This window comes from Emys orbicularis, chromosome 19 (assembly GCF_028017835.1).
Source record: "Emys orbicularis isolate rEmyOrb1 chromosome 19, rEmyOrb1.hap1, whole genome shotgun sequence".
In the NCBI taxonomy this organism is placed as follows: domain Eukaryota; kingdom Metazoa; phylum Chordata; order Testudines; family Emydidae; genus Emys; species Emys orbicularis.
Window position 1 is genome coordinate 2,757,999 of NC_088701.1, and position 12,699 is coordinate 2,770,697.

Consider the following 12,699-nt stretch of genomic DNA (forward strand, 5'->3'; position numbering starts at 1 on the left):
TCTCCGGTATCGGATCTGCTCCCACAGGCCACTGATTCAGGCCTCTTTCCCCCACAAACCAATCGATGAACAGGAAGGGCTCCGATTCTCAGCAGCTGACAGCACTAGTGCTGGGAGAAGGAGCCCACGGAAGTCCAAGCTTCCAGGCCCCCCCCACCGCAAACTGGGCCAGCCCCAGCTGCTCAGCATATTCCAACAGCTCTGCTGCTCCACTTTCTTCCTGGTGTTTAGCTCAATTGCTGAGATCAGTTTAACCCCTTTTATGTGGAGCTGCAGCATTGGATGGGGCTTGAAAGGGGGCCTATTGGCTGCCTGAGACAGGGGCCTAGAAGCACATGCCTACTGCATCCCAAGCATGCTCAGAAGCGTCCCTAGATAAGGCTCTGAACCCCACCCTCACCCTCTTGCAGACAGAGCAAAAACATATGAAGAGGGGAAGTGATTTGCTCATGGTCACACCGGGAGTCAGTGGCAGCGCCAGGAATGGAGTTCAGTTCCCTGCTCTGACCCCTAGATTCCCCTCCCAGAGTCAGGTACAGACCCCACCTCCCCTGACACCCAGTCCTGGGCTTCAACGGCGAGCTCATGCTTCTTCTAGCGAACAGCAACCCGATCTACTCACTGCCAGACTCTGACCACAGCTCTGCCCGTGTAAATCCAGAATAACGTCACCGTCAGTGGGGCCAGGGCCGGCTTTAGGAAGTGCGGGGCCCGATTCGAATAGTTTAGATGGGGCCCTGGCAGGGATGACTGACCCAACGGCGCTCCGGGTCCTTCACTCGCTCCGAGTCTTCGGCGGCACTGAAGGGCTGCCGCCGAAGACCCGGAGCGAGTGAAGGGCCCGCCGCCGAAATGCCGCCGAAGCCACGGAGCGAGTGAAGGGCCCGCCGCCAAAATGCCTCCGAAGACCTGGAGTGAGTGAAGGGCCTGCCGCCAAAATGCCGCCGAAGACCCGGAGCGAGTGAAGGGCCCTCCGCTGAAATGCCGCCGAAGACCCGGAGCGAGTGAAGGACCCGCCGCCGAAATGCCTCCGAAGACCCGGAGCGAGTGAAGGGCCTGCCGCTGAAATGCCGCCAAAGACCCGGAGCGCTGCCGGGTGAGTAAAATTTAAAAAGGTGCCTAAGTTAGCTGCTCTTCTTTAGAGCGCGGGGCCCTCATCTGTGCGGGCGCGGGGACCTCTTAGGCGCGGGGCCCGATTTGGGGGAATCGGCCTAAAGCCGGCCCTGAGTGGGGCTACTCCAGATCTATATTGGTGTAACTGAAAGTAGAATTTGGCTTATTGCTCATCATTAAAGCTAAGAGTTAGTCACGGGTATTTTTAGTAAAAGTCATGGACAGGTCACGGGCAATCAACAAAAATTCATAGCCCATGACCTGTCCATGACTTTTACGATAAATATCCCTGACTAAAACTTAGCAGCTCCTGAGACCCCGGGGCACCGCTGCTGTGGGGGACCCCAGGGACTGACAGCTAGCCCCAGCACTGGCAGTGGGGGCTGACTGCCCCCAGCCGTCCGCTGCACAGAGACCCCGGGGCACCGCTGCTCTGGGGGACCCCAGGGACTGACAGCTAGCCCCAGCACTGTCAGTGGGGGCTGACTGCCCCCAGCCGTCCGCTGCACAGAGGCCCCGGGGACCGCTGCTCTGGGGGACCCCAGGGACTGACAGCTAGCCCCAGCACTGGCAGTGGGGGCTGACTGCCCCCAGCCGCCCGCTGCACAGAGGCCCCGGGGACCGCTGCTCTGGCGGTCCCGGAGCCAGCTGCCAAGGCTGCTCCAGAAGTGGCCAGTGTGTCTGGCTCCTGGACTGCCCCAGCTGCTGCCCGAGCGGCTGGTCCTGGGGTCCGCCCCAGCAGCTGCAGAACTCCTGGAGGTCCCGGAAAGTCACCGAATCCGTGACCTCTGTGACAGACTCGTAGCCTTACCCATCATGTCTGAAAAGTACACACCCCTGTCTGGTTTGGCAGCTGAGGCATTATGGGATAGCTGCCTGGATTGTCCCAGACTGCACTGGTTGTAGGCATGGCTGTGCAATAGGGAAGGTGTGGTTGTGCCTCAAGAATAGGACTCTGGTGGTGTTAGCTGAATACAACAAAACTTGGTTGCACCAAACACAGTTGAACTGCATAATGGCTTATTAACAGGATCAGATGCTCTTAACTCTGGTGCTTTGCTCTCACATGCACAAAGTTAAACTGACCAACAGCAGAGCTGGGCTTGCCTCCCCCTCCCGGGCTGTCAGCGGGGAGTGGGGGAGTTCTCCCCCCGCCGCACAGAGTGGGGGATCATCCATCAGGGTTAAGCAGGCGGATCCTTGGGATTAGGACCCTGTGGAGGGGTCTGACAGGGCTCAACACACCAGCGAGCTGTCCGTGTGGGAGAGTTCCTGGGGCTGAATGGAACAGCGAGGTCGGTTAGGTTGAGATCTGAAGGCTGGGTGGATCGGGGCCCTGGGGACTCCATCTGCCCCTGCAGCTGATTCCGGGAATTGGGGAGACCTGGGTATTTCTGACTGCAGACACCCTTGGACAGACACGATCCTGCACAGACAGCAGCGCCCTTGAGAGAGGGGGACTCCAGTTGTCAAGGCATAGGGGCCTCCTTGCTCCCAGCACTCACAGGGGGCCAACCCAAGAGCTGAGCTTTCCTTGACTCCGCTGCACTCCTTTTGAATACATGATTTTAGCTACTATCATAGCGAACTGCATTGTTCTTGCTCTGGAGCAGCACCTGCCTGATGAAGACAAGACCCCGATGTCAGAACGACTGGTGAGTGTGGGCGTCTCTTTCTTATCTGGATTTACCTAAGTTCTCCAATACTTAGTGTGATGGGTGCTACCTGGAACTGGAGTACCACCGAGCCCCCTGGCCCACCAGCCTGGGCTCCCTTTTACACTGCACTGCTGGGACAAGCTGCAAAGCCCTCCAGCCTGCACTTTCACCAGCATACATACAGGTGGGGACACACCCAGCTGCAGTGACATGCAGGCTCTCTGACCAGCCCCTGCATAGGAAAGCTACAGCTAAGGCAACTCCCAGCTCCCCAGGCGCGCACCCACTCTGGAGTATAAACCCAAAATTATACCATCTTGTGCTGCACAGGGAACTGTACAGCGTAAGCTCATAAAATTCACCCCCTCCCTCAATGTGGAGTGGAATATGCAACAGCCTTTGCCCTTGAGTTATGATTCCCATACACTTCACTCCAATTCACTAGTTTAGATAGAGCAAAAACAAGTTTATTAACCACAAAAGATAGATGTTAAGTGATTATAAGGGATTACCTAGCAAATAAACAAAAGAACGCAAATTAAGCTTACTATACTAGATAGATTGGATATGAATTAGCAGATTCTCACCCTAAGAAATGATACAAGCAGGCTGCAGATTCTTACGGGGCGAGCTGCACTTGCTTTACAGGTTGGAATCCCCAGGTGTTTCATTCACAGGCTAGAAATCCCTTTAGCCTGGGTCCAGCACTTCCCCCCGTTCAGCCCTTGTTCCTTGGGTGTTTCCAGGAGTTTTCCTGTGCGGGGAGTGAAGAACACCCGATGATGTCACTCCCTGCCTTACATAGCTTTTGCATATGGCAGGAACCCTTGGTTTCAAAGCTTGGGTCCCAGCCCAGTTTATGGAAAAACACTGACATCCCAAGATGGAGTCCAGTACCATGTGGCCTGGTCACATGTCCTTGTAGAGTCATAGCAACCATTACTCCCAGGCTGTGTGGAGTGTTCTCTGGAAGGCTCATCACCAGGTGGGAGATCAGCTTCTCCTGAGGGCGGGGTTCTCAAACGGGGGGTCGCGAGGTTATTACATGGGGGTCGCGAGATGTCAGCCCCCACCCTAAGCCCCACTTTGCTTCCAGCATTTATAATGGTGTTAAATATATTAAAAAGTGTTTTCAATTTGTAACGGGGGTCACACTTAGAGGCTTGCTGCGTGAAAGGGGTCACCAGGACAAAAGTTTGAGAACCACTGTCCTAAGGCCTGTTGTTTTTTCCTAATGGCCCATTGCCCTGAATAGGCCCTTTCCCACTCACTATCTAGACTGACAGCATCTTCTCCAGTGGGCGTTCCCCAGGTGTAACGACATTTGAAATACAGATACATAGTCAATAGTCATAACTGCAGATACAAAAATGATACATGCAGACACATAAGATAGTCATGTTCAGCAAACCATACATTTTCCAATGACACCTCACATGATGTATCTTGCATACAATACTTCATAATCATATAACAATATCCCTGTGAAGAATATGGGGTGCAGTGTCACACTTAGGTCTTATGTCTATTGGGAAACTGACCAGAATAACTCCCCATCTGGACACTTTTAGTCTGGAGTGTATTTGTCCACACATGTGGTTATTCCTGTATAGCTATTGCATTTTAAATTCACACCCTATGTTATTCTGGGATAGCTTCCCTGTGCAGCTGCGCCCTTAGACCGCTGCACCAGAGGGGGCTGCCTTTACAGCCCCCTTTCTAGCTGTCCTCTTTATGTCCTGCTTTCTGCCCTTGTGCTGGGAGCTGGGACAATGCCATATGTCTCCCTCACAACTGCTTCAGTTCCCTTCTCCCACCGGACCCTGGCTGTGTTATCTCTGAAGCAGCTTGTCCTAGATTCCTCCCTACTCAGGCCATGAAAATCAGAGCCAGCCTGGAATGCCTGGGAAGTGACAGCCGTTTCCATTCCACGGGATTTGGGGCTTCTAGGAATCTTGGGGGTGGATTTTTGGTAATCTGTCTGTGTATCTCCATTCACCTCTCTCTCTCTCTCTCTCTCTCTTTGTACCCCAGACCACGTAGAGCTGGAACAAAACTGTTTTCTTGGAATTATTGTCATATCCATTCTGACATTCACACCACCCCCTCAGTCAGAACCTCTTCTCTACGGGAAGAGAGTGTAGTCCAGTAGTCAGCACACAGAGAACCAGGGACTTCTGGGCTCTATTCCCGCTCTGGGAAGAGAATGTGATCTAGTGGTTAGAGCAGGGTTCTGAGAACCAGGACTCCTCTGTTTCCTCCCTGCCACTTCACCATGGTGTGGCCTGAGGCAAGTCCCTTCCCCTCTCTGTGCTTCAGTTTCCCCACATCTCACAGTGGCTTGTGAGGTTTCATGAGTGGCCCTCAAGTGCTTTGAGACCCTGCAGAAGCCCCATGGCTTGTTACTGTTTTCATTGTCTGCATTTCCCTCTCTCTCCCAGGATGACACGGAACCATATTTCATCGGAATCTTTTGTTTTGAGGCTGGAATTAAAATCATCGCCTTAGGGTTTGCTTTCCACAAAGGCTCCTATCTGAGGAATGGGTGGAATGTGATGGACTTCGTGGTGGTTCTTACAGGGTGAGTAGCTGTTTTTTATCCTCTCCATCTCTGTGCTGGTCACCTGCAGACCAGGGTACAAACAATGATGTATTTTCTTGAACCGGGAGGCGGTAGCATGGCCTAGTGGTTGTCTGGTGGCTAAAGCCATTCGTCCAGGAGTCAGGACACCTGGGTTCAATTCCCAGATTAGGGGGAAGTGGTGTCTAGTAATTAGAGTTGCTGACAGGTGGTTGGGACTCCTGTGTTCTGTTCTCATCTCTGCCTCTGTCCATACGGCCGTGGGCAGATCTGTGCGTCTCGCTTTCCCAAAGCGGTTGTGAGGGTTAATGTGCGGATGGGGTTTTAGAAGCTGGGGAGTGGGACAGATGGGCTCAGTGGCATTATTAAAGCCTGGGGCTTTGTGCAATCTGGCTGCATTTTCACTCTAGGCAGGTCCCCAGTGCTTCGTATCCCTGCTGCTTTGCAACCTGCTTTGGAAGTTCTAGGACTGTGGAACAATGGCCTCTCTCTGCTAGTGCTGAGACGTTACTGCTGCTGGGGTGGCTGGAGCTAAAGAGCTTTCATTCATCATAGATCCCTGCTCCTAATGAGTGCTGGGACCACCTTTCAGCAGGCCTCTGCCGTTTATCTTCCCCGTGGCTTCCTGCTTCCGGCCCTCTGTCACTGCCCCTCCGCGGGGACTGTGGAATGGAAGGCTGATGCGTGTTGGAGTTGGTTCTTCATCTTTGAGCCTGTCGCACTGGTTCACTTGCCTAGTATTTCTCTGGGTTTATCTGCTGGGCAGCTCTTGTGTTTGGATAACTCCTGGAGAAATAACGTTGTGTTTCCATTGTGTTGGCTTGTGTCATTTTCACGCTCAAGTTCTGCATGATGGTGGCCTGCTGGGAATTTTTTCTTCTCTCCATTCTTGAATATACAAAGTTTCGTGGTGAAGCAGAATACGACAATATTGCCTACTAGTCAGAGCAGCGGAGCCACGACTCTTGGGTTCTGTTCGAATCAGGACTCCTGGGTTTTTTCCCAGCAGTGGGAGGATAGATCTAGTAGTTAAATCAGGGTGGGGGTTGGGAGTCAAGACTCCTGGGTCCTGTCTTGCCACTGACTTGCTGTAGGAACTGGGGGCATGCTGCTTCTCTGTCTGTGCTTCCCTTTTCTCTTACCTACTTTGTGTCATGGGAGGCCATGTTTATAAAGCACTTGCAGACACTTGACAGTTGTGATCTTTCTAATATTTGTGGCGTGGTTTCCTTCTACACGTTTCAGCCGGTGTCGCTCCAATACTGGTGTGCGTAGGGTTGTTCTTTGCACAGTTTTGACTGTGCGCCCAGTGCGTCTCTGGTGATGGTCACTTGGGCAATGTTTGCATTAACACTTTGAATGCCCTGCTGTGTCTGGCCTTTTGTTGTTACCATATGTTTTTTGCACGTGATCTGTTCCTTGGCTGTTCACGTTACTTTGGGGGACACAGCAGTTGCTTTCCAGGCAGCAGGTGTCACTTCCTTTATTACTTTATACCCTGGCTGTTGTCCAGGCAATATATTTTTAAGCTATAAGTTGAGGCCACAAAGCAAGGGACTTAACTTGCACAGGAAGCATGAGGTCCCTTAGCATGGGGCCTGCTGCTGAGATACAAAGGGGTTTGTGGAGGGAAATCAGTTATTAGGAGTTGGATGGCTCAGGGCATCTCGAATGGGCTGTCGCGCCTTCCCTCGAGATTGCCGGTTGAAATCCAGCCCTGGTGGGGAGGGGTGAAAGCTGTTACGCTCTGCTTGGTTGCATGACATGATTTTGAGGGGGTTCCGTCCAAATCCCAGTGGGCAGGTGCCGCTGGCACTGACACTGGCAGCCTCAACAAAAAAGCCATGGAATGAATGGGTCACAGAGACCCCTGTCCCCTGCAGGGCAGGACCCGCAAACAGTCAGTGTCCTGGACCTCTCCCTAGCCACAGAATTCACCCAAGGGTCCCACTGCCTCCAGCCATTGCATTTGGAATCACCCCGGGTCTCCCCCTTACCTGGGACACCTAGTGCTTAGTTGCTCCAGCAATAGGGCCAACCCAAGTCTCAAGCTAAAGAGTTATCATTGGTATGGACCTTATTTGTGCAGCTGCCTGGGATGTCGCTTGTTTCTGTGCTGTGCCTGGGGTCATAGGCCTGTGCTGTGGACGTGTTATCCTTTCGCCATCCCCTGCAATTGTCCATACTGCGTATCTCCCTGGGGACACATCCCGGTTGTGATGTTTGGGTCATGCTGTGGGGTTTTGTCCCTCACAAAGCAGCGAGGGGTAAGAGAAGACACAGAGGGCCAGGTCTTCACCTAGTGTACACCAGTATGTCTCCATTGAAGTCAGTGGTGTGATGACAGTTTACATCAGCTGGGGATCTGGCCCCAAATCTGTTTGGTGAAAAAGTTGTCCCTAGGAGCCGGCGCTGGCCTGCAGACCCTGTCTACACTAGGCATTGCAACAAGATGTTGCTTGAAAAGCTTTGCTCTTCCAATGCCTTGCGTCCACACACGACACCTGGTCCAGATGTTGTATGGTTGCAGTGGTTGGGGGCAACGCATGGGGTGGGGGCTGTTCCGCATAGGCCCTGCTGACCTGATGTTGTCAGCAATGTTTCTTCTCAGCATGGACAGGAAGCCTCCAGTTCTGCGGCTGCTACAGATCATACAGTCCCCGATGCCCCCTTCCACAGCACAGTGTGGAAATAACCGGAAGGCTTTGAATCCCAGCCCCGGGGCTGGGCACGGAGGTGTTTCAGGAGTTGCAGAGGACAGTGGCATGACTGTGGTACTGGGGACGGGGGGCACTACACTTAGACACGTCATTCTGTCCTAAGCAGTGTTGCTGGGCGAGGGCTGAACGAGGCCAAGGACTGGGTGTGGAAATTGGCCTGGGGAAAAAGGCAGCCAGGTCTGAAGAAACTCACCACCCACTGACAGGCAGGGAGACGTGTCAGATAAACGACTGGCTCCGTCTGAGTCACCCAGCTCTGGGACAAATGCTTCTGGGACTGGGAGATCAGTCACCCGCTCCAGCACTGAGCGGAAGGGCTACCCAAGCCCTCTGGCTGGGCAGTGTCGGACAGCTGGGGCTGGGGGAGAGGGGAAGCTAAGGGCAGTCAACACCTCTCCTAATGGGAGATTAGTCTGTGTCACCACCAAGAAGATCAAGGCTGCAGAGTCCCAAGCAGTTCAGTAGGAACGTACCGTCTGCCCCTCCTTATCTCTCCTGGGCTCCCGCTCGTCCCCTCTCCTTGCTCTCCTCTTCCACTCTTCCTGGCCTGTTGCACCAGTGCCCGGCCCCTTGTGCAGTCGTTTACACCCATGCAAAGAGCAGGGCAAACTCTGCTGGCCTGATCAGCCACGTTTCACACCTGTGTGCAAATGGCTGCACAGTGTCCTTTGTCTGTCTCACTTCCGTCCTCCCCCCGCCCCGCTGTCACTCTCATGCTTTCCTCTGAGCGCCTTTGCTCAGCGGCTGATCACTTATTAAACCAGCGGCTGTTTGAGAGCATCTGCATTGAAAAGGGAGTGAGTCCCTAGCTGCCGCCCCTGCTTCCGTTTCCACCATCGCTTCTCGTCTAAACACCGGGGGCAGCGACTGGACTGAGGAGGTCGGACACGGGGTCGTGTCTCTGTCCAGGCGTCATTAATGACCACATGGGAGCAGGGTCGTTATGTGTCATCTGAAAGACAGCACGGCCAACAGCACAGTGCCCCCTTCTGCCCTGCTGGGGCATTGAGGTCAGCACTGGCTCCAAGGGGAGAGCGCCCTCTACTGAGTCACCCATCCCACTCCCTGCAGCACCCTGGGGTTCTCCGGGGGGCATTCACTGTGCCCCTAGTGTTCCTTTGAAGGGGGTGCTTGGAAAGTGAGCTGAGCTCTGGGCAGAATAATAGAGCCGCCAGGCACACGCAGACCCTGCTTGAGAGGAACCGAATCCCCCCGGGGTGGGGCACTCACGGATTGTAACAAGCTGCGCTCCTCTGCCTCTCCTTCCCTGGTCACCCGGGCAATGATGGCTGCTCTAGGTGTGGTTGCTGCCTAAACACACTAGCTCCTGCAGGATGGGAAGAGGGATTTCTGGGGTCCCCTTGGACACGAGGCTGTGGGGAGAGGGGCTGCTCCGGCCCTCCTGTTTCCCAGCCCTTCCTCGGAGCTGCAGGGAGGGATCCCAGCCCAGCTCCCGAGAGAGGCTCCGATTAGTGCTGCTGCAGTTTGGCTATGCTAATGGCTTCTTCCTCACCAGCGCGGTGGGGCGGGGGGGGGGGGGAGCTGCAGGGGAGACTGGCAGGCCGGCCGTGGAAATCTCAGTAGAAGAGAGCTAGCTGCTCTGACTGGGGGTCCTGGGGGCTGCAGATGCTGTCCTCAGCCCCAGGGAGTCGGAGCCCTGGGCTGTGAAGGGTTTGGGGTGGCAGAAGAAGGGAGCACATGGGATGGCTCCCAAATCCGAGCTTTCCTTGAGTCTGGGGATCAAATTGCTGGGGAAGAGCCAATCCTCCAAACCCCTGGTGGGGTGTCTCACGCTCCTTTGGGTGGCTTCAGCTATAAAAGCTCAAACCCACTAAGGAGTGTCAGAGCGCAGCAACTCGTCCTAGTAAAGCGTGAGACCCAGAGCCCACGGCACAGACTGGGGAGTCCGCCTGTGCATGGGGCCAGCAGAGTCAGGCTACAGTGGGCCAACTGGGGGCACAATTCCCAGTGCCATGGGTTCCCCACTGCACATTCCCTGCCCCCCATCCATCCCCAATGGAGCAACTCTAGGGACTGTTAGCAAGAGGTAATCTCAGGTGTTGTGACTGAACCACGGGAGCCCCTATCTAGGCCTGGTGTGAAATGTCAGGAGCTGCCATGATTTGCTGGTGTGTGTGTGTGTGTGTGTGTGTGTGTGTGTGTGTGTGTGTGTGTGTGTGTGTGTGTGCAGATGTATCTGTGCATTATATGTGGGAGTATACATGTGCATGGTCCATGTGTATATACACATGTACATGTATGTTAGTGAGGCAGTTTGATGTATGTGTATGTACACATAGTATTATTTATACAGCCCAGTCGATGCTGGCCGTGATGGCTCCCCACCCCAAGGAGTGTACAGTGTAAACATACATATGTGGTACATGTTTGTGCATGAGGTGCATTCATGCACATGTACTCACAAACGTGTAAGGTAGTGTGTTGCTCTACACACGTGTGCATGTCCATGGTGTGCTTGCACATGCATTGTGTGTGCCCAGTCGGTGGAAGTGCATAGTGAATGTATGTGCACACGTGTGATGTTCTGCCATGCGTGTGTGAGCGAGTGTGCTGTGTATCACCCTCCTACACCTCCTGCCCTGATCTCACCAGCGAACGCTGCACCCCCTCTTAGCGGGAGCTTTCAGCCAGCTCAGATCCATCAGCATTCTGCCCCTGCCCCGGCCTCCCCTCCTGCAGTTGCGGGGCAGAGCAGGGAAAGCAGGGCCACTCACGAAATCTCTGCCTCTCTCCCCCGGGCCTCCTCGGCAGAGCTGAGCTCATTAGTATGCCAGGCAGCTCGGGCCCTGATTAGGGAGTCTCCCTGTACTAGTACCTTATAGGTGCTTTCCAGACGTGCCCGGCATGCCGAGGGAGGCATCTTTGCCTGAATGAAAGAAAGCAGAGAGGCGTGGGAAGGAGGGAGCCAGGAGGATGCAGGGAGGCTCTGGCAGTGGAAGGAGTTATTGATCTTCTGCTTTGTCACTGGGGTCCTTGCCTGCCTTGATTCCAGCGGTTACGTGGGCAGCCAGGGGTGCTCAGGCCACAGTTGGCATTTTTAGGACCAGGAAGATGCACAGTTTTGGCAGCAGAAGCGCAGTTCTCGGCAGTGTGGGTGCCAGTGAGTGCATCTGCATGTGCATGTATGTGCAGCTGTGTGCACATGTATATGCGCGCATCTGTCTTTGTGGGCCTAAATGAACTCGTATCAGCTCCAGCGCAGGATCTGGGCAGTGCTGGAGGCGGCTCAGGGGAGACCTCTGCTCAATGTGCAGCGGCGATCAGACAATCAGCAAGATGTTTGGATGTATGAGGAACAGGGGAGAGGAGGGTGCGGAGGGGACGTCTACACTCCGTTCACAGGGTGTGTACACTAGCTAGCTTGGATACCAGAGCAGAGAAGCTGCGGCTTCTGCTTTAGCATGGGTTGTAGAGCATGCCCCGGATACTGGGTAATTCCTTGTGCAGCTAGCCCATGCTGAAGCTCATGCTGTGACGGTGCCACTCCTCCACTCCCGGAGTTAGCTTGGCTACCTCTCCATGGGCCGCCATCACACACCCCAAGTGCAGCGTAGACATAGCCGGACAATATTCTAATAGCTTTCTATAAATCAATGGCATGGCGTCATCTAGAGTCTGTGTGCTGGCCTTGTCAGCCCCATCTCCAGCAAGACAGTGCAGAATTAGAGGGGTTCAGAGAAGACTGATTGGAAGCCTGGAAAAACTCCCATATGGAGAGAGATTGAAAAGTGTCAGGAGTACTTGTGGCACCTTAGAGACTAACAAATTTATTAGAGCATAAGCTTTCGTGGGCTACAACCCACTTCTTCGGATGCATAACATATATGCATAAAGCTTATGCTCTAATAAATTTGTTAGTCTCTAAGGTGCCACAAGTACTCCTGTTATTTTTGCGGATACAGACTAACACGGCTGCTACTCTGAAACCTGTCATTGAAAAGTGTGGGATTGTTGCCTTAGAAACGAGGCTCATAAGAGGGGACGTGATAAACCTCTGTACAATAGTGACTGGTCATCCCTGTCTCAGAACACAAGAAAAAGGGGACAGTCAATTACATTCAAAGGAACAAATTCAACACTGATTAAAGGAACTAGGTGTAGCTAGTCTGTGGAACTCACTGCCACATGATGTCGTTGAGACTGATAATTTAGCAAGATTCAGAGAAGGATTGGATGTTTATATGGAGCCAGGGTCATAACCGTTAATGCTAACAAAAATGGAAGAAGAGCCTGAAGACCTCTTGCTTCAGGGCTGAAGCTGATCTCTGTCTATTAGAGACCAGAGTGAGACCTGGGTGGGGTGCAGGTTGTCCCAGGCCTGCCTACTGTGGGGTTCTTACATCTGCCTCTGAAGCATCTGCTACAGGCCACTGTTGGGGACAGGAGACTGGGCTAGATGGACCTTAGGTCTGATCTAGTCTGGCAGCTCCTGGATTCCTATCTCGTCTCTATGTGCATATGTGTATGACTGCTATATCACTATGCTTATTTATTTGGTGTATTACGGTAGTGCCTAGGAGCCCCCGTTGTGGGCCAGGACTGCGTTGTGTTAGGCCCTGTACATTGTTTATTAGGTGTGTTACAGTAGCTCTTAGGAGCCCCACTC

The 12,699-nt window shown here is 53.6% G+C and overlaps 1 protein-coding gene across 1 annotated transcript in view; it reads left to right on the plus strand.

Annotated features, from left to right (window-relative positions):
• CACNA1A (calcium voltage-gated channel subunit alpha1 A) overlaps nt 1-12,699 on the plus strand; it is a 191,364-nt gene that overhangs the window by 60,836 nt on the left and 117,829 nt on the right. The window contains exons 3-4 of the mRNA XM_065419170.1: nt 2,663-2,768; nt 5,213-5,352. Coding sequence (XP_065275242.1) covers nt 2,663-2,768; nt 5,213-5,352 — 246 coding nt within the window. The remainder of the gene's footprint in view (nt 1-2,662; nt 2,769-5,212; nt 5,353-12,699) is intronic.